We start from the raw sequence: 27,118 nt of genomic DNA on the forward strand, positions 1-27,118 counted from the left end.
AATTTTCAAATCTTTGAAAAATTCAGTTCATTTTTTTTTTTTTTTTTAAATGTTTTTATGTTGTTCTATAGCTTCAAATGAGAGCATAAACTCGGTTTAACATTAAAAGTAATATTTCTTCAACCAAGCCGTTGTTATTTTTGTGCATTCTATAGCTGAGTACTATCAATATCATCATTATGTACATGCCCTTCTGGTGTTATGCTTCCAACCTTCGCATTCTCTTCTGAAAACTCGTGGAGGTTTGATTCCATTTCAATGTCTCGCAGCACTATGTCGGGTTCATTGTTCTGATTATTTTCCAGTTTAGGAAGCACCTTGATTTCATCCTTCTGCACTTCATGTTTATCATCTGCTCCCGGTGACGCTAGATCAAGCTGACCGACTTCCTGAAGCAAACCACATTGTTTGTCTATTTTACCTGACTTTTGTCCCGAATTCGTACTAGCTACATCTTCAGAAGTATAACAATCAGCGTCTGTCTCTAGTTGTGAAGAAATAATTGGGAGTTGATCATTCTTTGCGTTTTCGTCTTTCTGTGTAGACGCCTGTTCTACCGAAATTGCATTTGTTTCGTCCTTATGAAGGTTGTATGACATTTCAGTTTCTGGTAGGCTGTCTTCCGGTATATGTGATTGAACCATGCTATGATCCCCACATTGGGCGGACTCGTGTCCAAGCAATAAGTCTTTTTCAGCTCTAGTATCAGCTTCTAATGCGGGTAAAGTAGAATACTGTGTGGCATTATTTTCAACTACCGATGATTGATGTTCGATAACATTCTGGTCTAATATCCCTTTCATTGGCGACTCGCTTTCGCCTTCGTCGATATCTATCATTATATTAGGTTTAGATTTATTTTCAGAATTCACAATTTCTATCTCAGGTACGACATGGTGATCTGTGACAGGTCTCACAGAAGAAATTATCCCTTCATGTGGACCAAGTTCAATGCTTTGGTTGCCTAAATGATTTTCAGGCGGTCGTGTGTTTCCATCTATGTTCTCTCGATCGTCGTCGGAATCCATTTCATATGGCGATTTGTTTCGGGAATAACTGGAATTCGGTTGAATAGAGTTGACGAATCCTTCAACGTTACCATAATGTTTCACAGTGATGTCCTCCATTTTAGTGAGATACGGGAATATAGCGCCCATTGAAGTAGCATCCTGTTCTTTACCAATAGAACCGACCATTTGTTCTTCGTGTTTTCCAACATTGTAGGACCCGGAAGAGAATTTCAGTGAGCCTGTTGAATGAAGACTATGGGACCGGTATGAACCACTGCTCGAGTAAAGAAGGCTACTCAAAAGACTGTTTTGGTCAAAATCCTGGGCAGTATGTGCACTATCCATCCTAGCGAACGCATCCACCAGATTGGATGGCTTTGTTTGCGTAGGAGGCCACGCAGTGTCTTTTTCGATGTCTTTTTCAACTTCGAGATACCTATATGATGTCCCTTTGAATAGTTCCTCTATTCTCGTTTGCAAGGTGTTACTGATAAACTTATTGTCTATTAGGTACATCTGAATCAAAACAAAATTAATATTACAAATTAATAAAACTGTTTTCTCAAATGGTGAGTGAGTATAATAGTATTCCATCAATTAACAAATCAAGAGATTTGAAAAATTATAAAGTATTATGCAGTATGACTATAAATCATTTTCCATTTGACGTGACTTCTTGGTTATGACTTGTTGCCTATCAACTGCTTGTTGGTAAAATATTTTATTTCGACTTGTATACGACTGCATTATGTATCATTATACATTGAAAACCATTTTCAGATCGTCCAATTTTCACTTTAAAGCTTTGTAATACATGAATATTTCATGCGTACATTATATTCAGAACTCCTAAAATACCTATGGTCTTGCAGCTGTCGAGCTTATCGCTATAAAATTGACAAAGTGAAACGAAGGGAAAAGTTACTGATTAATCTGAATACGTTTTCGTTGAATATTTGGTAATATTAATAATCATACCTCAAACAATACTGATATAAATCCGTTGATGAAGGTAATCCCTAGTATGATCAGGCGGTAGAGGAATGGGGCAGGATCCAGCTGATCAATAGAAAAAGGTAGGTATAAATAAACAACACCACTCAAATATGTCATGTCCTATTTCAAACAATTAAAAAAACCCGGTTACAACAGTCATGGAATGGCGATATGTACAATATTTCGCATTATCAGGAGAGAAATCATAACTGCGATATTTCATATTCCTTACTTCGTCTCGGTCCTGTGCGTGTGTCAATGGTGATTCATTTTCATTTCAATGGGAACTTCAGGCCTTGTCCGTTTGATGCTGTATGCATTGTATGTATTTTCCAATTCCTTATGCTAAATAGAGGTTATGTTAATATCGCTTCTGAATCATCTTACCTCCATAAAATCTTCAGCATCTTTTCCAGCGTAAAGTGTTAACCACGTGTTCATCGCGAAACAAATGACCAGGTTCACCATAAATGGATCTGTAATGTCAATAATTAGTGTTTATACATACTCTTGGTGCCAGAATAATATTGTTGTGTATGCATTAGTAACGTAAAGAATAGGCAAAGCATTATTTAATTGATTTTGATAGGGCATGGTAACCATTTTTTTTCAGTAGTGATAGCATGTGTGGTATTTTAGAAAAAAAAGAAAAAAAAAGGAAACATAAACATTCAAATATACAATCTAGTCGATGTAATATCCTAGTTTGAAATAATCTTTATTCATAAATCCTATCTCAGTTTTGCCACCTAAGCTATATATATGGGCCATATACCTAATTACATTAAGACACATTTGTAAACTCGATAAATATATATTTATTGATATATATATAAACAAGTCATTTATCAATCTGTTAATCTAGGTATTTTAACTTTTATCTTATTGCAACATGTGTCATGCTAAAATCATTACGCTAAATTACAATTGTGTTTATCAAAAATGTTAAAACGTGAGTGCGTCAAAATAAGTACGTGTTTCATGAATTCCATAACAAATTCATAGGATAACAAAGGATTTATGTTCCATCCCGTGGCGAATTGTGTATTAAGTACTTACAGTTAGTAAAAACAGATTTCCTATAAGGAGCTCCTTTCGAAAAGGCAATACTGAGGAAGAAATATTGGCAACTGGACACAATAAATAAAGTGGTGACCTCGTGACACTTGTAGTCCCATTCGTCGTTCTCCACAAAAGGTACGAACCTGTGATACACGAGGAAATAATGAAATATCGAACGGCAACGGAATAACAAAGCTTGGACAATGTTACATACCACTATTTTAAATGTTGAAAATATTACATTCTTTAAAGATGCGATATATGTAAACACTGCCTTTCACATTAATACAAAAAAACGACAACAAAAAATAACAAAAAAAAAAAACAAACAAAAACAACAACAGCAACAAAAAACAAAAAAAAATTACACTGTATATTATGAACGCCAACAAATAAACCAAAACTTGATATTATCAACAGCTTCCAAATATGATCGATTATAAGACCGAAAGCTATAAACAAATGACATCTTATATGATATACTATTACAATATCATAAAACAGCCTTCACGGTTTCAGTACATTATAAATAAAACAGAATATCTGTAAAATGTGTATTACAAACAAGGACAGAGTAATAAGAAAAACAAATAACACTTGAGAGTTCTACACGAAGACCGTAATAACAGGAAATATAGGTTTATATATAGTTAAGGGTTGTATCCTAAATATGTAGGCAAATTGAAATTAAATAAAGTTAAAGTTAAATAATAATGATATTAATAACTTACCAGACTTGCTCCGCGATGTTGAAGTACACAAATACCTGGAAGGCCATCGAAATGGCAGTTTGTGCCAGCACTGATAGTATTGGAGCTATGGCAACGAGTTTGAGGAGGGGCGGTTCGGGTACTAGTTTGTGATATGGCCCTGACCAGCTGACTGTAAGAGAAATATAACCATAATAGTTTTTGTATCTGTTCCATTTTAGGATGTTTTGTCACATTGCATTAATACAGAGTAGAAATACACTTGCATTCTGTAACACATTTATATCATTCATGTATTCATATATTTTCCAAATAACACACCTGCTCCTATGTTTTGTTTTATATCCTTTGTAATTACATGTAAGGTAAATGAGGATAGCGCGACGCCTCTTTTATTTTTTATAAGTCTGCCAATTTGATACGTCACCACAATCGCATATATATACTTATTTAATAACCAAGATATTTTAAACATTTTTTCTTAATTTTTCTGCTGAACACATGTTTTCCGCTAATTTTCTTTCTTTCCCTTGTACTCTTTTTGTCATCGACACCTTTTTTGTATTTGTCTTTTCATGAGGTATCAATATTGTACTTCTGTTGATTGCAAATAAAGTATCAGTTAATGTTAGAATACGCAAAAATGCATTTTTTTACACGAACAAACTGTTTCTTTTATACAAACAAAATGAATGCAATGATAGACTTATTCCCTTTTTTAAGTGGAGCTGTAATTTTTGTTTAACTAATATTCAACTTCAACGTGTTACATCAGTTTAGTAATTAAACTTCAGCTGTAGATTTAAAAACATATCATTGCTTTGTGTAAGCCTTTCTATGGTTTAACAAACATGGACGAACTTTATAGTCCTGGTCACACACAGATTATAGATAAAACTACATAAAATGTTTACTCAATGGGAGATACATATTATTATCCAGTGCAAGAGAACAACGATTAATTTTGGCTGAGAGTTTATCTAATTGCTGCAGTAGATGTTCACCTATTGACTTCAGCATACCACAAACATATTTACTTCCAAGATGATACTCATGACTTTCCAGTACTTATTTTGAAAAAAACGTGACTTAATCCATATTCACCTAGATTTGGTGGCTGTTGTCGTCGGTGAAGCAGAAGACGCTTACCCTTCCGCGATATCTGGTCACATTGTCCTTGTACGTTTACAGTGTGTCTATGCAATTCATTAATTTTTGTTCCGTTTTCGCCTCGTTTATCGATTTTGAATTAGACTTACGTTTTAATGTTGATGTGCTGTTTTGAGAGATAGCACCGTAATATTTACTTACATGTAATACTGAGCGTAGTAAGAAGAATCATATCGATGTACAGAAACTGGAAGTCGGACATGTTTGCATTTTTCTGTTAAAAGAAAAAGCGCAAGTGCAACGTAACACATATTGTATTGTATTTATTACAAATGAAAACTCTTATCATATAGTATAAAGGTAAAGAGAAATGTATTTGATTAAAGCCTTCTGGTCAAAAGTTATATCTTCAAAACAACTAATATTGACAAGTAGGATTAACTCGCAGAATACATCTAATGACACAGTTTCTATTAATCGACCCACATGATACTAATATTGAGAAATATATTTTTCAGTAATGATTTATGATTTTATGTAGACACCCATATTACGTTTACTGGCAAACATTACTCTAATATTGACAAAAACAATTTATGTTGACACACAGGATGCAAATTATTAACACCAGACTCCGATATCGGCACACGGGATATCGTATTGAAATAAATTGGTATAATAGATAAGGAACATATGGAATCCGGAGAACAACATTTAGGTTTTTTTTTGTATCAAATAATTATATTCTACCAGGTCGGTAAAACACATTTTAGACCTAACCAAAGGTCAATGATTGATAACTGCAGTGAACAATTATTATTAAAAATCATACAAATATTGACTCACATGATACGTACCCAATACAATATTGTAATTGTTGTAAACATCACCAAGCTGTACATACACATGTATTTGAAGATTCCGAACGACGTTGTTAAGGCGGCCCGTCCTTCCCTGTTAAATATGTATAATTAAAGTGCAATTTTGCTTATTACGTGCTATATGTTTGGAGTGAAATAGCCGATACGTCAGAAATGTATTCAAAATGTTACATCTCCGATGAAAAAGTAATTATAATTTATTGAAAACAAACATACCCTTTTATTTTTTTCCACGATATAAAAAGTAACATACTTTTATCAACATTTTAAAGTTTGTGCTTTAAATTTGTATCTTTTAGATATGTAGCGGATAAATAATGAATTGCGTCCTAAATAAATTCCATCGTGATCCTCTTCTGTATTTGGTATATAAGGGTCGGCCTCATAAGCGATCACCTTTTTAATTTTGCTATTATATTCTTTTATTATTTTTGGTGTTAATTAGGAATAATTCTCAATAGTTCAAACAAGATCATTGAAGCGTAACGTATTTTTATCACAATGCCATTAAGGTATTTTCGAAGGCGTTCGCAAAAGAGACTTTTCCATCATTATGCCTACATATATAAGCGGAACTAATAGTTAGTCCTATGCCAGTTGGTATTACTATTGTATAATATGTATGATATAGGCGATATTTAAGGAGGAGGGTTCCAATAATTAAATATTCTGTATATAGTCAGTATAAATTGATGGAATATTTTCTCTTAAAATTATTTACAACGCTGCTGTGTTAGCTAAACACGACGCTACATCTTACATATTATGGATTTAAGAAAAAAACATTTGGCCAAAGAAAACGCTTGTAACGAGCATGATTCAATTATCATACTGTCACATGTCAGTTAATATAATAGGAGACATAGCTATACATGTCCAGCCAAACAGATCTATTATGGGTAAGGGTAAACACACTTAACCTATAAGGATACGTACACTTAACTAATAAGGGTAGGGACACTCACCTGATGAGGGCAGGTACACTTATCTTATAAGGCAAGGCACACTTACATAGTAAAGGTAGGCACAATTATCTAATAAAGGTAGGTAAACTCACCTAATAAGAGTAGGTACACTTACCTAATAAAGGTAGATACACTTACCTAACAACAGACACACGTACCTAATAAGGCTCGGCAAACTTACCTAATAAGAGTAGGTACACGTACCTAATAAAGGTAGGTACACTTACCTAATAAAAGTAGGTACATTTATCGTATAAGGCTAGGCGCACTTATCTTATCAGGCTAGCTACACTTACCTAATATGGCACGCTTACATAATTAGAGTAGGCACACTTAGCAAATAAGGGTATATATACTTACCTAATAAAAGGCACACTTACCAAATAAGGATAGATACACTTACCTAGTAACAGGCACACTTACCTAATAAAGGTAGGCACACTTACCTAATAAGAGTAGGCACACTTACCAAATAAGGATATATATACTTACCTAATAAAAGGCACATTTACCAAATAAGGATAGATACACTTACCTAATAACAGGCACACTTACCTAATAAAGGTAGGCACACTTACCAAATAAGGGTATATATATACTTACCTAATAAAAGGCACACTTGCCTAATAAGAGTAGGCACAATTACCAAATAAGGATATATACACTTACCTAATAACAGGCACACTTACCTAATAAGGGTAGGCACACTTACCAAATAAGGATAGGTTCATTTACCTTATAAAGGCAGGTACACTTACCTAATAACAGGCACACGTACCTAATAAGGGTAGGTACACTTACCTAATAGCAGCTACACGTACCTTATAAAAGTAGGTACACTTACCTAATACGGATAGGCATATCTACCTAAGAAGGTTTGCACGCTTGCCTAATAAGAATAGGATAATTTACCTAATAAGGGTATGTTAACTTGCCTAATAAGGGTAGGTATACTTACCTAATAAGGGTAGGCACACTTACATGTACCTAATAAGGGTAGGTACACTTACATGCACCTAGTAAGGGTAGACACACTTACATGTTCTTAATAAGGGTAGGCACACTTTCATGTACCTAATAAGGGTAGGCACACTTACCTAATAAGGGTAGGCACGCATTCAATGTTAGGTGTTTTGGATGTGAAGGGTGAGGCGACGGATGCCTCCGCCTCTGACAGAGATATACCAGCGTGTGCTGTCTTCAGGGCTCCACAGTCATTGGCTCCATCACCACACATCCCAACATAGTACCTAGTAACAGAGATTTTGCTTTAACATTTCTATAATTTTCTTTCCTTTAATATCTTATTTAATAGAAGACATACAATACATTTAATTGTGCAATGATTTTATATGAATAACAATCAGCAATAACATCAATATTAATGCACAATTTTATCAAATAATGTTTTGCTATGTTTTAACAAAGATATTTTTAGAAAAAAATATGCTTCAATGTGTAAATGTATAGCAGTTTGAACATGTTAATTGATGTTTTATATAATTCATTACTTAACGGAATATTATGTTATTGTCTTGTATGATCTTAATCCATGACTATACATATAAATGTTTGCATGACCTACTTGCTATACTATATTATACCTAGTAATTTATGATTATATTTAGTTGAGCCTCCTGATTTATCAATTTAAGCCTGAAATATATCCAGTTCATTTAATTTGTAAACACGTATCAATCATATATAAATCAAACTTAAATGTTATAAATGCGGTGTATACTCAAAGGGAGATAATCCTTACTCCAATTCCTGCAGTTCCTCTACAAGCTGTGCCTTCTGTTCTGGTGACATTCTAGCAAACACAGTCCCTTTTACTGCCAGCTGTTGAGCAATAATATCAGTACTAATCATGCTGGGAAACGTTTCCGACAGGTCTTTATGAAACACAACGAGATCAAATAGGAACAGTGAATTCATCACAAAAGTAGATTGTCGACCACCGGACTGTAAAAAACAGATTGGCAGTCAACAGTACTTATAGGATTTTTAAGGAACGTACTGGATGTGTTTCGGAATGTAATACTGCTATAGTAGTCATTGTAGTATCGGTGAATAAAGCTTGAATTTAACGCCAATACATGTATAACTCTTAACAATTCTCGTGTTTATTATTGTTTTATTAGATGGGAAAATTATCAATTTGAATTAATTCTCGTGTTAATTTCAGAATTCATATTGCAACCAATGGTATTATAGATATCATCTCAGATAACAAAACAGTTATTTACATAGCTCAGATTATACCAGGAATTATCAACTTTCAAAGTCTGATATTTTTTGTTGGCTTCCGGCTTTCACAGGATAGCAATTCCCCGTATTAGCCTAATCAATCTCAAAGACTGTATAATGACATAAGGCGATAGCGTCCACAGGAGACACCGAATAGATATATGAAAGTGTCACATCTTTGGAAAAAAACTATTCACGGTAAATTAAATATATGTTCCTAACAAAAATGATAATGTTCCTACCTTTGGTATCATGTCGGGGAAAAACTGCCTTATCACAGCCCAGGAACGGCCATCAGTTGCTAAGTGGTACTTCGAGTTGACCTCATTAAAATGCTCTGAAAAATCTACGTTCCCTATTCTCTGTAAAACAGTATATTTTTACCTTTAACCAAATGTAACAAATGTTTGTATATGACTTAACAATTTATGAATATACTATAATAATACAATATAGTAATGATAATAATATAATGAGTTTTAACGAATGCAAGAATTATAATATCCATTAAATCATGAACATTTCTTTAATAATATAGAAAGTATATCATTGAACCATTAAATGAATATACTCATCACTTTTAACTCGTATAAAAATCATAGAATCAAACCAATACTTGAATATGCTCAGAAATAATTGCTCCCGTTTGTATTTGTTTAGACGCTCGCGTAACCTTATGCGACAGACATTTTTTTGTTATTGAATATACAATATTAATGACATAATATTTAAAACATTAATTGTAATTGATCATCACCCCTCCTGATAATGTGATGAGGTCCAGGTCGTCCGGTTCCTTACTGTCCGTGTATATATACTCCAGTGATGCTTCAGTCATTCCATGGGCAGGGTAAGCTTGAATTAGAATAATGTTGTCCTTGTGGTCAATCATTCCACACTCTCTGGCTACACTCAGAGCGGTCAGCATATTATCACCGGTCACCATCACTGGACGAATGTTTGCCTCCTTTAACTGGTGGATGACAGAGGCAGAGGAAGGCTTCAATCTATTCTCCATGACCATAAGACCGAGGAACCGTAGGTCTTTCTCCACTTGTTCTCTGGAATATGGCATAAAAATCGAAGGTGAATCTACAGGCATAGTTGTAAAATGAGTACTGATTTATCTATATGAGAGAAAAAAATAATCAATAGATGATTAAGTGTGTCTTAGGGGTATCTTCGAAGCATAAGTATAATTTTAAATTGAACGTATATCAGAATATATACATTGCAACTGGCATTCTATTAAAAGATAATTATGTTTAAAACTAACACAATGATTAAAAAAATCGAATTAAACTTTACGGAAATACTGTTGTAATTAGTTGTTCATCGTTTGACTTTGATATTGACAATTGCCCTCTAAGACGTATCGTACAGGCACGGACATACTTATGGTATGACAGTATAAAATATTTCTTAAAAGATTTAACGAAATTTATAAAATAAAGGAACCTCTGTATTCGCTGAATTTTTGTGAATTTTAATTTGCCAGGAAGTGGTCGCCAGGCTAGGCCTAACACTCGTAGCCCTCTCTGTGTATACTGGGTCAGCACGTCGTGGAAAGTCGACTGGCACTGATATGCAAACAGATACAGGATATAGAAGGTAAGATTCCGGACGTAATGCAAAAAGTTAAAAAATACCCAACTATTATTAATCTATTCGAACTAATTTAATGAATGTTTCAAATACTTCATAATTAACATATCATTATTGATATTTAACGTCAGTCGATTCACGTGAATAAATTAGGTGCAATTTTCAGGTAAACGAATCTCAATGTGATTAAAAATATAAAAAGAAACAATCATATATTATTTTGTTTCACTGTCATAATCGTAATTAAGGAGATAATGACGATTGTTTTACATTACACATTGTAATCATACTGGTAATAATTATCTGAGGGTTTTCAAAATGCAAAAATCGAATGTTTCGTGATATTCAAAGTAAAAGAAAGTTCCGTTCGATTATTCATCACACATCATATAGTTAAATCAATTAAAACATGCGATGTGTTTTTGACGAAATAGTGTAGATCATATACGTTTAAATGTCTTCTCACCTGTGTCTGATTTACATAGGGTAATGACTTTCTCCGGTGCTCCTTTCATATAAAGTTCAAAGTGACTGTCCCCTAGCTTGCGAGTGATGACAGACATCCGTTGTAGACTTGATGAGAATGTAAATTGTCTGATCACACCAATCTCATCCACAGGTAGCTGTAGGTATAACAGATGCTAACTACAGACAATAGCTTAAGGATGGTACTAAAGATAATTTAGTACTTTCAAATTAATTCAGTAATGCATACAATATATGTCAAATCATTAATATGAAACTGCATCATGAAATCTTTTGACGAAATTTGGATTTCCAAAAGGGAAGCCACGAAATAAATAACCTACCTACCATATAGCTTCTAAAAATACTATTAAACTTCAATGCCTGTACATAGACTGGTCGTTTAAACTTTTTTCTTTTTGCTTCTACGAATATACCTGAAAATTTGAGTCGAAGGAGTCGTTATATATGTTATTGATGGCAGCAACGGGTTTCACAATGGTCGGAGCCATCTGATCAAACCTTGTTTCCTCCTGGCCTGGCTCCTCTAACTCCTACATAATACATGTAAGAGTCAACAATAACTAAATCATGAGTAACCCGTGTTATTGATAATATAGGTAAATGCGGCAGAATACTGTATAATTGTTTGATTTTACGGGGATACTATTTCGCGGTTATCAAAGTAGGACCTAGCTCATATGTGTTAGATTTCGCGCAACCTCGCTAAGTAAACATTTTGCAGTAAATGCTTTTATATGTTTGGTTACACACGTACATGTATATATATCCGCCGAGTATTAATTTTCGCGAATATAGTGAAATTAAATTCCCCGCAAACATACCCATATCGCAATGAAGATATTGTGTGTGTGGGTGTATGTGTGTGTGGTTTTTTTTAGTCTGGATTTGTGTGTCACCATAATGCATTTATATGTTTTGTATGTTATGTTTATGTTGATTCGTAATTGCATGCTTCATTCATTTAATCTTCATACTAACTTTTTTTTTCAAAAAACTACAATGAAAGAATATATCTAAGAATCAACGCAGTAATGAAATCCGACATTTGAGAAATACAATTCCAAAATGGAATAGTTTTAATACGAAAAATAAAGTTATGCTTACCCATTTAGTGGCACCAAACATAATAAGATCAATTGGGTCACCACACAGCTGGTCGTCAATTATTGTCAGAGAATGACATGTTGTCATGGCAGTCATGATCGGACTCCTTGTCAGAGTAGATATTGACGATACCTCAGCTGAAAATCTGAAACATCAATTATAATCACATATATCAATATTTTCTATTTGTTGTTGATTGCCTGGTTATAATTTTTTTTATTTTTAACTTCACATCGGTTGAGTTCGTGATATGATGGCGGAGAACAGACATGTCTGGGCTATGTAATTGTTCCATAGAGCCCGAATAATGCCGCTTCATTATAGCATGATTAACAACTATTTCTACTGTTTCAGTAGTGTTTAACGAGTGTTTAGAGAGTCGAGTATAGAAACGAGGTACAAATACTAAGGGATATATGAAATACTATAAATTGAGCATGTTCTATATAATCACATATCTGTAATAATCTGTAAATATGTACAGTCCCAAACAACGCTGTTTTCACACACTCTCAAATGATACAGTATTGATTTCGTATACTTTATGATAATATATGATAGGTTTACATTAATCATGTGCACGCACTTGCCGTCTGTGGCTGGTATAACGCTTTTCATGTCCAGTCCATCTTCAGTTATTGTACCAGTCTTACAAAGAAAAAACGAGATTCGTATTAAGTCATAACACACCCTGATGATAATGACATAAATTGCTTTTAGCGAGATGAATTAAATGATATTTGATTATTAAAATATCTAGGTAATTGATAAGGAATCGATAATCAAATTTCAAATTAGTTGCATTTTAAGGGCCTGTCACACCTAGACGATTTGGCTCACCGGAGCTGTACCTGAGCTGTATCGGATCGGTACCGGAGCACACATTTAGTGATTTTCGGTAATCGGTATTAGTACGGCAGCGCAATGGTATCGCATCGCGAAGAATGGTAGTACATTAATATTCAGACATCGCCAGAATATCGGCTAAAAGATTTCCAATGTCAGGCGACGGTACAATTTTTATAAATTTTCGATGTTAGTTTGTCTGCTCCGCTTTAGACCCGGCCAGGTACATCGATAGTGTGTGACAGGCCCTTAATAGGCGAGATGTAGCTCGTGCTAAAATTATATGACAGTTTTATAGAGTTTGATAACTGATCTGTTTGACCACATAATTATTTTCCAACATTAACATACTAACAATCCATAACTGGCTCATCATTTAAATAGTATGTTATCAATAAGACAATGTTGATTTCCAATCAATAGTAACATTCTTTCATAAATGTTATTGGGTAAACAGGAGTAAACTAATACCAAAACAAGTTTTTGTTTACCTTATCAAAACAGACGACATTTAAAGCCCCGCTAACTGTGATTCTTCTTGGACTAATACAGTAAATTCCTCCCTTTTTCAGTCGATATTGAGCGAACACGATGCCAATTGTCAGAGCGGCCGGAAGTGCTGCAGGAACGGCCACCGTGACAAGATCAAGTGCCATGAGGACTACCTCGTCAAACACAATCCCTTTATCCGCCTGTATATTACATATAATTATCATCGGCATGATTTATACAAAAAACATCTTTTAATATTTACCTGTGTATGACAATGTATGATGTTTTTGCATAATGTATGTTGAAATTAAACAAATTACCTAGATAGTATTTTTTCTGGCAAGATTGAGGTACAGTCAAACCTCGTTAAGTCGAAGTCATTGGGATCGTGAAAAGAATGTACAAGTTATTCAAAACAATATAAGATATGTTCCGTTTTGATATATATGTTTTACCCTTGATTTAGACTACCTACAATGTATACGTCCATCAATATATGTTTGTTGGTCAAAGATATAAAATTCATTATAAGATTATCCACTATAAATCAACTTATTGCAATATTTTTGGAAACTGCTTGCAAGCAAATACCGTTTTCGTATGGATGAAGCTTGATGTAAGTTCAATTTAGGTTTTCGTTATATAATGAACGTCGGTATATCCTCGTGTTATTTCGATATATTGGCTGTGGTGGATTTGTATATAAGTTGCTTGAGATATGTTATTAATTACCGTGACCCAGAAAGTGTAGACACATCCAAATAAGGCAATGCATGAGAGAAATGCCAAGAATTTATACGTGTCTACTTCAAACTTGAAGTCCACAGGCTTTGGAAACATGATTGACCGCACAAGTTCTCCTTTAGCTGTATTGTAACCTATAAAGGCAAACAAAAATGTAATAATGTATATACATGTATATTACTATGTTCTTATTTTAGGATTCTTATTCTTAACGCATATCCAAATTATAACAGATTAGCGCAATGATAAGCGCCCACATTATTTTTAGTCATAGAAAGTGTAATAAGCACAATCATAATTTAGCGCAATGCCTCCAACGCGAACAAAGCTAAATTAAGCTTACCGCTAAATATATGTATGTTCACAGTAATTTTAAATATAGGTTTTAAGGATTAGCTTGAATATATTCGTTAGATGTTGCGGAGCTATAACACTGTCGATTTACTTGATGAACTCTTTTCTCTAAGAAATTATTACTCTGCTTTATCTGCTAATCACAAGCGATTTGACATCAATGTTTACGCAAAGGCTTATAATACTTACAGTTATAAACATAAGAAGACTCGTGTTACAAGCAAGATTAAATTATATCAAGATATCCTATTTGTATCTATCGGTACTCATCTCATGGTTGCATTGAAAACACGATTTATAATAATATTTATTAACATTTTATGCAATCTGTAATTTATACGCAAAAGATCAAATTTCACCATTATATATAATGTGTAATTTTCTAAAATCTGACGTCACATATGATATATTAGTATATGATATATACATATGATATATTATTATTGATATATTCAGCAAATAGAATACAGACCTGCGGTTAATTAATAATTACCTGTTCTGATGACGACAGCTCGAACTTTATGTTTGTCATAGTAACGAGTCTGGATGATCTTTGTACCACAGAATAAAACGTGACGCGCATGTTCGCGCATACTAAACATGACGTCTGCCTGTGACCTCGACATGTTAGGATTCGGAAGAGGTGTCTTTGTAATTGGCACGCTTTCTCCTACAAGCGCATGACATTGTTCAAGTAAATGCATAAATTGTATGTTACGAATTACTTAAATTTATATTTGAAATTGTATGTGAGATTTCATTAGTTAAGAAAAGCCTTTCTATGTCAACAAATTAAACCATGGATTACTGTTTTTTTTTTAATTGAAAACCGATTTCCAGTCTGCATGAACATGTATGTTATGTCTGACATTGACTATATCATCCATCGCACCTGTTAACATGCCCTCATTTACTATACAATTTCCTGACACCAGGACTGCGTCACACTGCATCATGCAGCCTTGTCTTGGAATCTCTATAACGTCACCGGGTACCAGATCATCGGATGATATCTCCTCATACACTAAAGTATTAAACCATTTGGTAACGTTAAGATAAGAAATCTGAACACAAAAGTAATTGAAACGAAACCTATCAGCAAATCAGCAAATAATTTAAAGAAAACATATCGGATACCATTTAATAACTTCAGTTCATATAAAAAAAGTACATTGGTATGTTTTGACTAACAATAAAACTGATATTTTCAAATTATTTCTGTTCTTATTTTTCTATATTGTATAATCATAGTTGACAATTTATTCAAAAAATTAAAGCTAAGTTGAACCACACCAAAAATTATATATGTTACTTAATATAATGTACTTGTTGGATACAAACCATTCTTCCCCCGGTACACAAGGACACTGGAAGACGATTCGATCGTGCTGCGCAGTGCCAATTCTGTCTGAAATAAATAATGAACCTATGTTGGATCAGCATTTATTACATTTTTGACACCCTTCAATACAAATTCAGACATGGTCTTTTTCTTAAATTTGGATGATAATTTGGACGATGAGAAATCTGTATCATTTATACAAATAATACCATTGGTACATCTTATTAAAACGTCTTATTAACTCATATTTCCTGTATTACTAGCATGTTTATGTGACAAGAATTATTTGATATCTTTATTTCAGAAACAGTAATGTATCCAATCTATTTGAACTCTTTGGCTAGGATGGAATTTGGTACTTAATTGATAACGCATACCGTTCTACTCTGGTAGATGGCAACTGACATTGAAAGAACAGAGACAAAAACAATGAACCCAGCGTAGTAGTAATACCATTCCACGAACCAGACAATAGCACTGAACATTTGGAACACGTAGAAAGGCGACAAAACCTGCAATAAAAAAAATGAATATTTGAAATATTGATCATTTGGAATATGTAGAAGGTCATACGATCTCCAAAAAAACATTTATAAAATGAAAATAGGTCGCACAACGATAAATATTAGCACAATATCCATATTTGACAAATTGGTCATTTGTGACACGTGTTACTCATGACCACATTATACACAGATATACAGATTTTACTCTGACTGTAGGACTCAAATCTCAATCTAAACACACTATTTCCTGGATGTCATAAATGTGATAAAGAAATGAATGCCGACTTATTTTACAATGTATAAATTTGATCTATAGCAACTTTGTATATCTGGTGTGGTGTGGACATGGAGATAAATGTTTATATGTAGGTTTCTATGTAGGTGTCGTCATTTCGTTGACTGTATCATACCGAAGTTGTAGGAGAAGGCTTACATAGGCCTTTCCCGAAGCCATATCCTTGTATAAGACAACAAAATCTAAAAAAAGTTGATATTTACTTCGTGCAATTTAGTACGTTGTGGCCGTTGCTCGGTATGTAATATCGGCTTTCAGGAACTCGTTTTCTTAGTACATATCAATACCCAATGGCCGCCGAAAGGATATGTGAGAACGGGAATAATCTCATTCTGTCATAATATGGTGCGGATAAATGTTTGTTCAAGGACGAATATATCAATTTATATTAAAAAGTCTTTAAATACAGTTTTGCACTGGTTGAAAAAATATTTATGTGAAAGTACATTGGAGCTCTATATGGTTTGAATTGCAACACTGATAATAGGAATCATGTCTATTTCACATTGATGTATATTAATAAACAAGAATTTCACGGAAGTGGATATGTCGCAGAAAGTTGGGTGATTACAAGAGCTATTGCATGGAAACAGATTTTCTATTTATAGTAACAGTAACCTTGACCTTTGACCTTAGGTCCAGTAAAAAAAACCAATATCATTCACACACTTGTGGTTAGGAAAAACAGCAAATTTGAGTTTGATGGGCCTAAGGGAACCTGAGTTATCACACGGAAACAATTTTCTATTTTTAGTAAAAGTGACCTTGACTTTTCACCATCGGACCTGAAAAGCAATTCGAAGCATGCACATAAGGTAAAGACGATCTGCAGGAAATTTGAGTTTGATTCGATGAAGGGAACTTGAGTTATCGCACAGAAACCTTTGTGCGAACGACCAAGTCTTATTTTCTATTAAGGGTATCTCACTTGAAATTCAAATTTTGAAAAAAGAAATTGACATGTGACTCACCTGTTTGAAGAATAATTGAATAAGAGGTGTGATACTGACATCGATACGATTAACTCCATAGATTGCTCGCCTGAAACAATGAATATTAATAAGATTATCTGCGTTATATTTGTAATTTCTTAATGAAATATTCAAACAAATCTTACATTATGAAACATCATGTGAGCTCCCATTTCCAACAAATATTTTCCATAACTTGATAAAATGGAAACGAATCATACACAAATTAGGATATGGTATATGTTTATATATACTTTCCAGGGACGCTATACGTTTTACGGTTCACATACAATACATAAGCATGTGAACTGTAGGTTGAACACTTTTCTTTATTGTTTACTGTACCTTTTAGTTGCTCCGCTCTACTTTGTCCTTGAGTGTTGTGAAAGAACGAACACGATGTTGACTCCTCGAGGCCCCTATTAATTTAATCATATTTCTGGATATGGACTATAATTATAACATAATTATATCTGGGAAAACTAAACAAAACAAAGTGAATGCATAGATTCGGATGGCATGATTCTGATAACATAGAATTAAAATCAATTAATACTTAATAACAAACGTAAATTGTTAGTAATTGAAAGTATTTATAAACACATGGAATGTGACGAAGTATAATCATTAGCTTGCATCTCCATGAAACTTCGTTTGGAAGATTTGAATTGAAACATCAGAGTAATTATTTACACATTGAACAAATAAAATGTCAGGAAAGTTACGAAGTAATCTTGTAACACGGAGCTTAACTGTTACATGAAATGTATAAATCCTTATTTCGGTTCTGTGTTGTTTAACCTTATTATCATTATTTGTTTTTGTTAAAATAATATATTTGTATTGTTTACATTTCAGGAAACATACAGTCACGTCCGGTATAGACAAGATAGAGGTACATGTATATTAAGAATCAAATTTCTATTGCTTTTCCTTTCTTTCATGTAATGAGACATGACGTTTTGATTGGATATACAGCTTCTCACGTGTTTTACCGAGTCAATTCACTACAAACAACACTGGTGTAAGTATCGGACGTGCAGTCAAAGTATATATAACCAGATAGTACCGTATATGTTAATATTTGTGAAATTTGATCTTCGAATATGTTAACTAATATCTGTTCGGGCGCATTAACTAAAAGGGCATACTGAACACACAGATCACATCGTAATGTAAATCCCGTTCAGAACAATACAGTTGTTAATAAAGTGATGGTGTTTTATTTACCTTAATTTTTCAAAGAGTTCCGTTTCCGGGTTCAATAAGTACTTGACTTTCTTCGATATGAAATAACGCACAACATCAAACTGCATCTGAAAATATTATTTAGAATTTTCATTATCATTTAATCCATTTAATACAAAACATAATTATTTTCTCATGCATTTCGCCTATAACCATCACACACATTATATACATAAAGTTTATACAGAAGTGTCTTTCTATGACGAGCTGTAAACATAGTAAGCATCATTTAACATCAAGATGATCGATGCTCGAATTGGTCATTGGTTGTCAACATTTTACTTCGATCGGAAAACCGCTCGGGCCTTAATGATATATCTTCGGAAAGTGTTTCCAAAAATATGACGAAAGGGTCCGAACGGTTTTCCGATGACATTGAATTTTGTCTGCAATGACTTAAATAGTACCTCATCATCGGAGAAAAGTAAAGGTGTAGAATCAGTTGACCTTCTCCTGGGGATTTTGTTGGATCCTGAACGTTTGTAAGATGAATACCGACTAGACCTATGAAATATATAATATAAATATTCGTAAGGGAATTTATGTGATCGAGTTATTCTGAACTGATTTTCGTCCATTCTAATACTTTATCGGCGTTCACCGTATCTATTAAAAATCATATTTATAGGTGATATTAGCTATTAGGTTATATTTTGGAATTTTGAAATGTTCTTGACAAGATAATAATTATGAATTTGCTTCAGATGTTCTGAATCTATATTCTATATTTTCCCTGTGGTTTGTGGGTTCAGTAACGGTCTATGTACCCAGTTATAGTGATGTATCATTTGTGCTATAAATAGTAATGTGTTATAACTATGTTTTTAATGTTTAGTTACGGCCTGCGTTACCAGTTAATAGTAATGTATAATTTGTACTAAAAATAGGTCCGTGTTGTTACTATGTTATTCATGCTCAATAACGACTAACGACCTCAGTTTTAGTGATGTAGTATTTGTGCTATAAATAGTTATATGTTGTAACTGTGTTATAAATGTTTAGTAACGGCCTGTCTTAATGATAAGTCCGTGTTGTTACCATGGTAATAATGTTTAGTAACGGTTAACGTACCCAGCTAAAGTGTTGTAGTCTTTGTCGACCATCGCCGTCATAACATCGCTTACGAACCGCTGATTGTACTCGTCCTAGAAAGATATAATCAGGCAATTGCAATTAAGGTATAAATTTAATTTTTCTCAATAATTTAGGCAAATCAATTATTTATAAGTAACTGTCAAGATTGGGGTTGATGAGATCAGTTGATCAGGCCAGACTCCATTCATTCTCCATTTATATAAATGGTACAACATTTGTTATGAAGTGTACATAAACGATATTAGTTATACGGGAATAGAAACCAATGTTTGCAAATTACACGCTTCAGTCCTAAAAAAAACGTTAAGATACTGTCGATTCTACCTTCAGAATTACAGTTTTGGCGATTCCAAACTGACACTTCCGGTGAGTCCACTTGACAAGAAGATATGGAAACCAGAATAGAAAGAGTCGGAGGACCCCACCAGTCAGAACGGTGAATAATATCACTATAGCCGTCTTTGTCTTTGACCGGATGTAACCTTCCACTTCCTGTGAAATATTGTTTAAACAGTGTTTAGAGAAGGAAATATTTCATAACTCAATCCAGCTTGTAATAATCATTTCTAATTATTTGGATTTTTATCATGATATATTCTTGTAACATCGAAAACGTCAGTTTAGTTACATTTAGCTTGCTCCGAAAATTGCGTTATAGTTTCACAAACAGAAATAGAGATGTCCGAAGAAAGCAAAAAAATCAAGTTTTGTACATAAAGCTTGGTAAAATTAGAATTGTAAACCTGGATGGGATTGTTGAATTGGTAGAATTGTAATAATAATAAAAAAAACGACAAAAAAAAACAAAAAAAACCAACGTAGTGTTCTCTACATAATCCTTCATTAATTGATTTACATCAAAAGATCATAGACAGTCCCAAATGCAATAAAATAACAAGGAACTATGAATGCTTAGTACTGTAAATCACTTATATTTCGCGTGGGATTAATTTTCGCGTTAATTCGCGAGGAGAGTCAAACGCGAATTCAAATCCCTGACATTGATTACTGTTCAGGATCACTTTTAACGGTCATTGTTAAGGATTACTGATAACGATTACTGTTAAGGATTATTGTTAGCGATTATTATTGAGAGTTACAAATAATGATTACTGATAAGGAATATTTTTAAGGATCACCGTTAAGGATTACTGTTAAGTATTTCTGTTAAAGATCATTATTAAGGATTGATGTTAAGGATTACTCGTAGGGATTATTGTTGAGACTTGCTGGTAAGGATTACTGTTAAGTATTACTGTTAAAGATTTCTGTTAAGGATTACTGTTACGGATTTCTGTTAAAGATTACTGTTAAAGAATACCGTTCTGGATTACTGTTAAGGAATATTTTTAAGGATCGCTGTTAAGGATTACTGTTAAGGATTGCTGTTAAGGATCACTGTTCAGGAATAGTTTTAAGGATTACTGTTTAGGATTACTGTTAAGGATCATTGTTAACGATTAATGTTAAGGATTATTGTTAGCGATTATTATTGAGAGTTTCTGGTAATGATTACTGTTAAGTATTTCTGTTAAAGATTAATCCTTAGTACATAATAATGACAAATAATGACAAGAAAGATTTCTATGTCAGTTGTTTCTGTAGAGCGAATTTACCCACAATCTGGAATACATTATGAAAACCTGTAGACCTCCTTCAATATCGTGAATGTAGGTACCTGATCTGATAACCACACAAGGCAGATTAATTTAGTTATTTGTAACGTTTTATATATGTTTGATCCAATCTATGAAAAAAAATAATTTATTGAATTTTTGTTGCTGTTACACCTTCCCATCTAGATTTTTCTTTCGACCTATTTTAGTCGCTTCCTACATGTAGGTATCAGATCGTTAGGCCCTTAGCATCAGACACGAGTCCTAAAGGAAGGAAATAGCTGTATGATACAGTTGTACATTGTCACTGTGACACATTTAACTCAAAATTTAAATTCTAATGGTGCTTACATCTTACATGCCTTTTGCGCAATTCATTCAGATAACTCGACGTTGGTCAAATCTTAAACTAGGAGTGAAAATAAGATTTGTTTATTTACATAATTTCCCTCTGTTATGATTTTAATTGTTCACAGAACACGATAGTAATATTGCAATACTTTTGATTCTATTGAGTATATACTTTGTTTAGTTTGATCTTCACCTTTTTCAATTTATGAATATGTTTGTCCTTTCTTAATCTCATGTACAGATCATATTTACTGGTGTCATTTACACGTATGCGTCTTTTGCTTGACAGGGTAGATATTGCTTTCAATCTAAACGGAAGTGACGTACCATCTGATCTTCCATGCCATGATTTACATACTCTTTGTCCCCTTTGGGAGTGGGTCGATTGCCCTTGCTGGAGTTTCCGGCTGTCGTGTTTTCTGTAACTACAATGCAGTATTGTGAGTGTCATTATAAAATCATGTCAACGAATGGAACTGAATGAAGCAAATAGAAATACAACATGATGACAGCATTCATCCAACAATATTGGACGATAGATAATATTTCGATATTACTTTATTGATATTAAGGTTCACATTAAAAGCAAATTTAGTGATATTTAACAAGAATATATAAATCACTATTCCGGTGTAGTTAAACAGAACTAACTTGACTAATTGTTAATATGTATCATGACTATCCATGGGTCTTGCTTTTGCCATTTAATTTGCCAACCTACCTATCAATTCCGACAAAACATTCGTAAAATGCAAGCTTCAGGAGAACACAGTAGGCTCATGTGGATCAGACATATTGCACAAATAACCCCGGTGTTATGCTCACAAGTGTCGTCTATAGCAGGTAGTGCGAGTGTTTGACTTTATAATTGTTTACTAGGTCAAACATTTACATTATTTATGTAATTGTAATACTAGTTTATACAATAACTACGTTCCATTAGATAGTCATATAAAGACCCTGCTCACGTGTAATTAGTTTGAAATGCAACAAAAGATTTGTTAACAAAACGTGACACGTTTTCTATCAATCTCCCGTGTAATTTGCCATAAGTGGAAGTATTTTTGCTTTCATAAGGTGTCATTTGTTTTCGAATTTTGTACAATTGTACCTGACACAAATGTAAAATTATGATCAGTTTTTGACCTTACTCTGAATCGTGATAATTTGGGTGAAGGCCATTGATAGTGATACGTAACACTTGCGGTGACACACACGTGTTTTACTCTACAGATTGTATGTATATCTGGAAACCTTGAAACATATCATTAACTCATATTATATAGGGTAAATTGGCAAATAGTTAACCTACATAGATTTACTATTGCATATTTATTAGATTTTTAGTTCTTATGTAATGATAAATCATTTAGTGACTTCCTTTTTGAAGTGTCTACGTTTGAATATACCTTTGACCTGAGTTACAAGGAGTTATTTGTGTACATTTGGTAAATATATTAATCGTTATAGCCAGTGTAAACGATTGATTAGATAAGATAGGTCAAGATAGACTATTAGCTGATATTTTTCCTTCAGAAATATAGAGAATAGCATTCAATTTTGGGTACACAAATTCATGGTTGGCCTAACCTGAGTTAACAATAACATTGTCAAATATATATATATAAAAAGAAAGGGAAAAAAAGACACTCTCTGACTCAATGCTTCATTTAACATAGTATCTGTAACAGTATCGACTATTTTGCAGGTATAATGTCTTAATTTTATTAATGTATATTAGCGAAGAAAGAATTATATTAAAGAACGTAATTGATTGAGAAATAACAATGCATCCGAACATCTTAATTAAATAAAGATTGAACAACTATTTCAGATTTCAGATTAACATTCATCAGAAACATTACCTCATTAATTAACTTAAGATATTAAATGTTTCTAGAGTATATAAATGTGACGCACCAGGAGAACAACCATGAATAGGCTTGATACGTAGACACAAGGTATTGGATTGAGAGGAAAATATCAACCGGACTTATTCCGTGTAGTACACATGTAAATTATATTACAGATTTTAGGGCTTCTTGTAAAAGGTTCAACGTACATTGTTGGCGATGTACTTTGGAAAAAATTAAGGGACAACATATTTACATTAGAAGAACTTATTGCGCAATCGTGTATATATCAAACACGTGCCATTTCTACACGTGTTAAAAACGAAACTTCAATAACTGACTTTCAAATTCAGAATACGTTTTTGTTTTTACTTTAGTCACAGATGTTTCAATTAGGAAGCTCTATTTGAATCAGGTCTAGCGAATCGTTTGTTAGAATAAAAAATGCATATAGCTATAACTGGTAAAAGAATGGTAATGACTAAGGAGTGTTTATTTTCATGTCTGAAATATCTTGCGAACTCAACACAATAACTGAAAAGTGTAGAGAAGATAGTGACTCTTGGCAGACCAGATCACGTGAACATGACTTTGCTATGAGCTAATACTGTGTGCCACATAACATTACGTAGACGGAAAACGTAAGGCTGCTATGGACTCCGCATGGATTTGTTTCTACACACACTGACAATAACCACGACAAACGAGACATACTTTAAAGGTAGAAAGAAAACACGGAACCGGAACCAGGTAATCATAGAGTGTATGGTAATCATAAAGTGTAGTGTATTCCCACAGTGAAGTGTTATCATACGGTGTAGGGTAATCACACGGTGTAGGGTAATCACACGGTGTAGGGTAATCACACAGTGTAGAGTAATCATACAGTTTATGGTAATAATACAGTGTAGGGTAATCATACAGTTTATGGTAATCATACATAGTAGGGTAATCACACAGTGTAGGGTAATCACAAAGTTTAGGGTAATCATGCAGTGTAGGGTAATCATACAGTGTAAGGTAATCACACAGTGTAGGGTAATCACACAGTGTATAGTTATCAAACAGTGTAGGGTAATCACACAGTGTAGGATAATCATACACAGTAGGGTTATCATACATTGTAGGGTAATCACACAGTGTAGGGTAATCACACAGTGTAGGGTAATCACACAGTGTAGGGTAATCACACAGTATAGTGTAATCACAGTGTATTGTAATCACACAGTGTAGGGTAATCACACGGTGTAGGGTAATCACACAGTATAGTGTAATCACAGTGTTTGGTAATCACACAGTTAAGGGTAATCGTACAGTATAGGGTTATCATACAGTTTAGGGTTATCACACAGTGTAGGGTAATCATACAGTGTAGGGTAATCATACAGTGTAGGGTAATCACACAGTGTAGGGTAATCATACAGTGTAGGGTAATCACACAGTGTAGGGTAATCATTCAGTGTAGGGTAATCACACAGTTTAGGGTAATCATACAGTGTAGGGTAATCATACAGTTTAGGGTAATCATTCAGTGTAGGGTAATCATACAGTGTAGGGCAATCACACAGTGTAGGGTAATCATACAGTGTAGAGTAATCATTCCGTGTAGGGTCATAATTCAGTGTAGGGTAATCATACAGTGTAGGGTAATCATACAGTGTAGGGCAATCACACAGTTTAGGGTAATCATACAGTGTAGGGTAATCACACAGTGTAGGGTAATCATAGAGTGTAGAGTAATCATACAGTGTAGGGTAATCATACAGTGTAGAGTAATCATACAGTGTAGGGTAATCACACAGTGTAGGGTAATCACACAGTTTAGGGTAATCATACAGTGTAGGGTAATCATACAGTTTAGGGTAATCATACAGTGTCGTTTAAGATAGTCACTGTATAAGACCTGAAGTGTGGGTAGTGTATCAAACGAAAATGAAGGTCACGTGCTATTACTTTGATAGCTAAATCAATGTAAAACCCTCGTTACACTTTTAGTACCTTTACTATATTTTCAATACATTCGAAATGTAAAATCGGTGACAGTGTATGCACTGCTTGTCACAAATGCATAATTTTGAATTCCCGGTATAGAAACGTTAGTAATTAACACCAACAAATGATAAAATTAATAACAGTATCATAACATGATAGAATATAGGACCGGAAGTAATAAACCAAATAAAGAGATACATGTACAGTAAAATATTTGTTCTTTTCTAATAAACAAATATCAAGAAAAGCTCAAACTTACCATTTTAGAAGGATGGTTATAGAGTTAATTCTGTAAGTTTTGGCATTTTCATAAAATATACAACAGCATGTTTTCAATCGATCACAATGTGTCGTTGCCTGAGAATTCAGATGTAGCACATATACAGTAACTCATATAGTAAAGTTACATTAAAATTATGTAGCTATTTGAAATATTTCACATGTACACTGTATAAAGTATCAAAACCCGCCGTACGTAGATATGATTCCATTTCCATTAAGGGCATATGTCCATCACATTTACATAGAATGTGAGTTTGATAAACAAATAACATCATACAGTAAGTACAGACATACAATGCTGAAACCTACCTGATCGTCCCATTATTATCACTGGAATACATCCACAAGGACATTCATATGCTGGTCAGTGATAGTCCTGGTCAACAGGGAACATCTCTAAACCCACTAAAAGACTTGTTGTCGTCGATACCATTAGCTTAAAACAGCCCGTCATCTTTGTTTGATAAGTTCACATTGTTATACCATATAAATATAGCTATACTGATAAATAACAACACACGACTAGCACATGACAGATACGACCTTGACCTCTGACATACAGTTAATCACGGCGGTATGCACCCGGACAGGACTCGTATCGATAATTCAGTACTGTATTAAGTTCGTACGATCAATAAACATTTCTAATCTTGGCACTATTTAATGATGATTGGTAGAATGACGTAACGTCTGTATCATGCACTTTTTTCAATCGTGCATGCTCACAAAGTCCTGTCTCCGTACTAGAATACTACCAGTCATCTTACCTCGAATTGTATTGACAACGTGACTAATTGGGACAACAAAAGCTGTGATAAGCGTGTTACAATATTGTAAAAAAAATATTTCTTGATAGTGACATGCCTGTTTGCTCAGCCTAGCTGGGAAGTTTCACAGCAAAAAGCCGAATAATGAACCATGTCTTATTTACAACATTAATCACAAATAC

At 33.7% G+C, this 27,118-nt stretch overlaps 2 protein-coding genes across 2 annotated transcripts; both read right to left on the reverse strand.

Annotated features, from left to right (window-relative positions):
* Positions 1–17,819, reverse strand: LOC117344944 (probable cation-transporting ATPase 13A3). The gene is given in 24 exon segments (XM_033907829.1): positions 1–1,526; positions 1,989–2,069; positions 2,394–2,482; positions 3,066–3,211; positions 3,800–3,950; positions 5,090–5,162; positions 5,746–5,842; positions 7,832–7,984; positions 8,497–8,576; positions 9,227–9,346; positions 9,742–10,045; positions 10,443–10,552; positions 10,554–10,564; positions 11,056–11,212; positions 11,492–11,608; positions 12,183–12,327; positions 12,769–12,830; positions 13,520–13,720; positions 14,253–14,398; positions 15,112–15,288; positions 15,511–15,642; positions 15,960–16,026; positions 16,338–16,472; positions 17,733–17,819. Coding segments are annotated over 23 exon segments (4,104 nt in total). The 5' UTR covers positions 16,446–16,472; positions 17,733–17,819; the 3' UTR covers positions 1–149.
* On the reverse strand, positions 17,423–26,622 carry LOC117344659 (probable cation-transporting ATPase 13A3). Its single transcript, XM_033907486.1, has 9 exons — positions 26,479–26,622; positions 22,370–22,467; positions 20,400–20,567; positions 20,052–20,125; positions 19,388–19,484; positions 18,963–19,048; positions 18,078–18,151; positions 17,733–17,802; positions 17,423–17,546 (listed from the first exon to the last, which is right to left on the reverse strand). Exons 1-9 carry the CDS (start codon positions 26,489–26,491, stop codon positions 17,423–17,425), a joined length of 804 nt encoding a protein of 267 aa, XP_033763377.1. The 5' UTR covers positions 26,492–26,622.
* Positions 26,623–27,118: the final 496 nt, after the last annotated feature.

Source organism: Pecten maximus, chromosome 16 (assembly GCF_902652985.1).
Source record: "Pecten maximus chromosome 16, xPecMax1.1, whole genome shotgun sequence".
In the NCBI taxonomy this organism is placed as follows: Eukaryota; Metazoa; Mollusca; class Bivalvia; order Pectinida; family Pectinidae; genus Pecten; species Pecten maximus.

What these genes read in the sequence shown, in the direction of transcription:
- LOC117344659 (XM_033907486.1), bottom strand. An exon ending in CCAAAACTGTAATTCTGAAG is followed by an intron (nt 20,126 to 20,399) that starts GTAGAATCGACA and finishes ATATCTTTCTAG; the next exon opens with GACGAGTACAATCAGCGGTT. An exon ending in TAGAGCGGAGCAACTAAAAG is followed by an intron (nt 17,803 to 18,077) that starts GTACAGTAAACA and finishes TCATTGTTTCAG; the next exon opens with GCGAGCAATCTATGGAGTTA.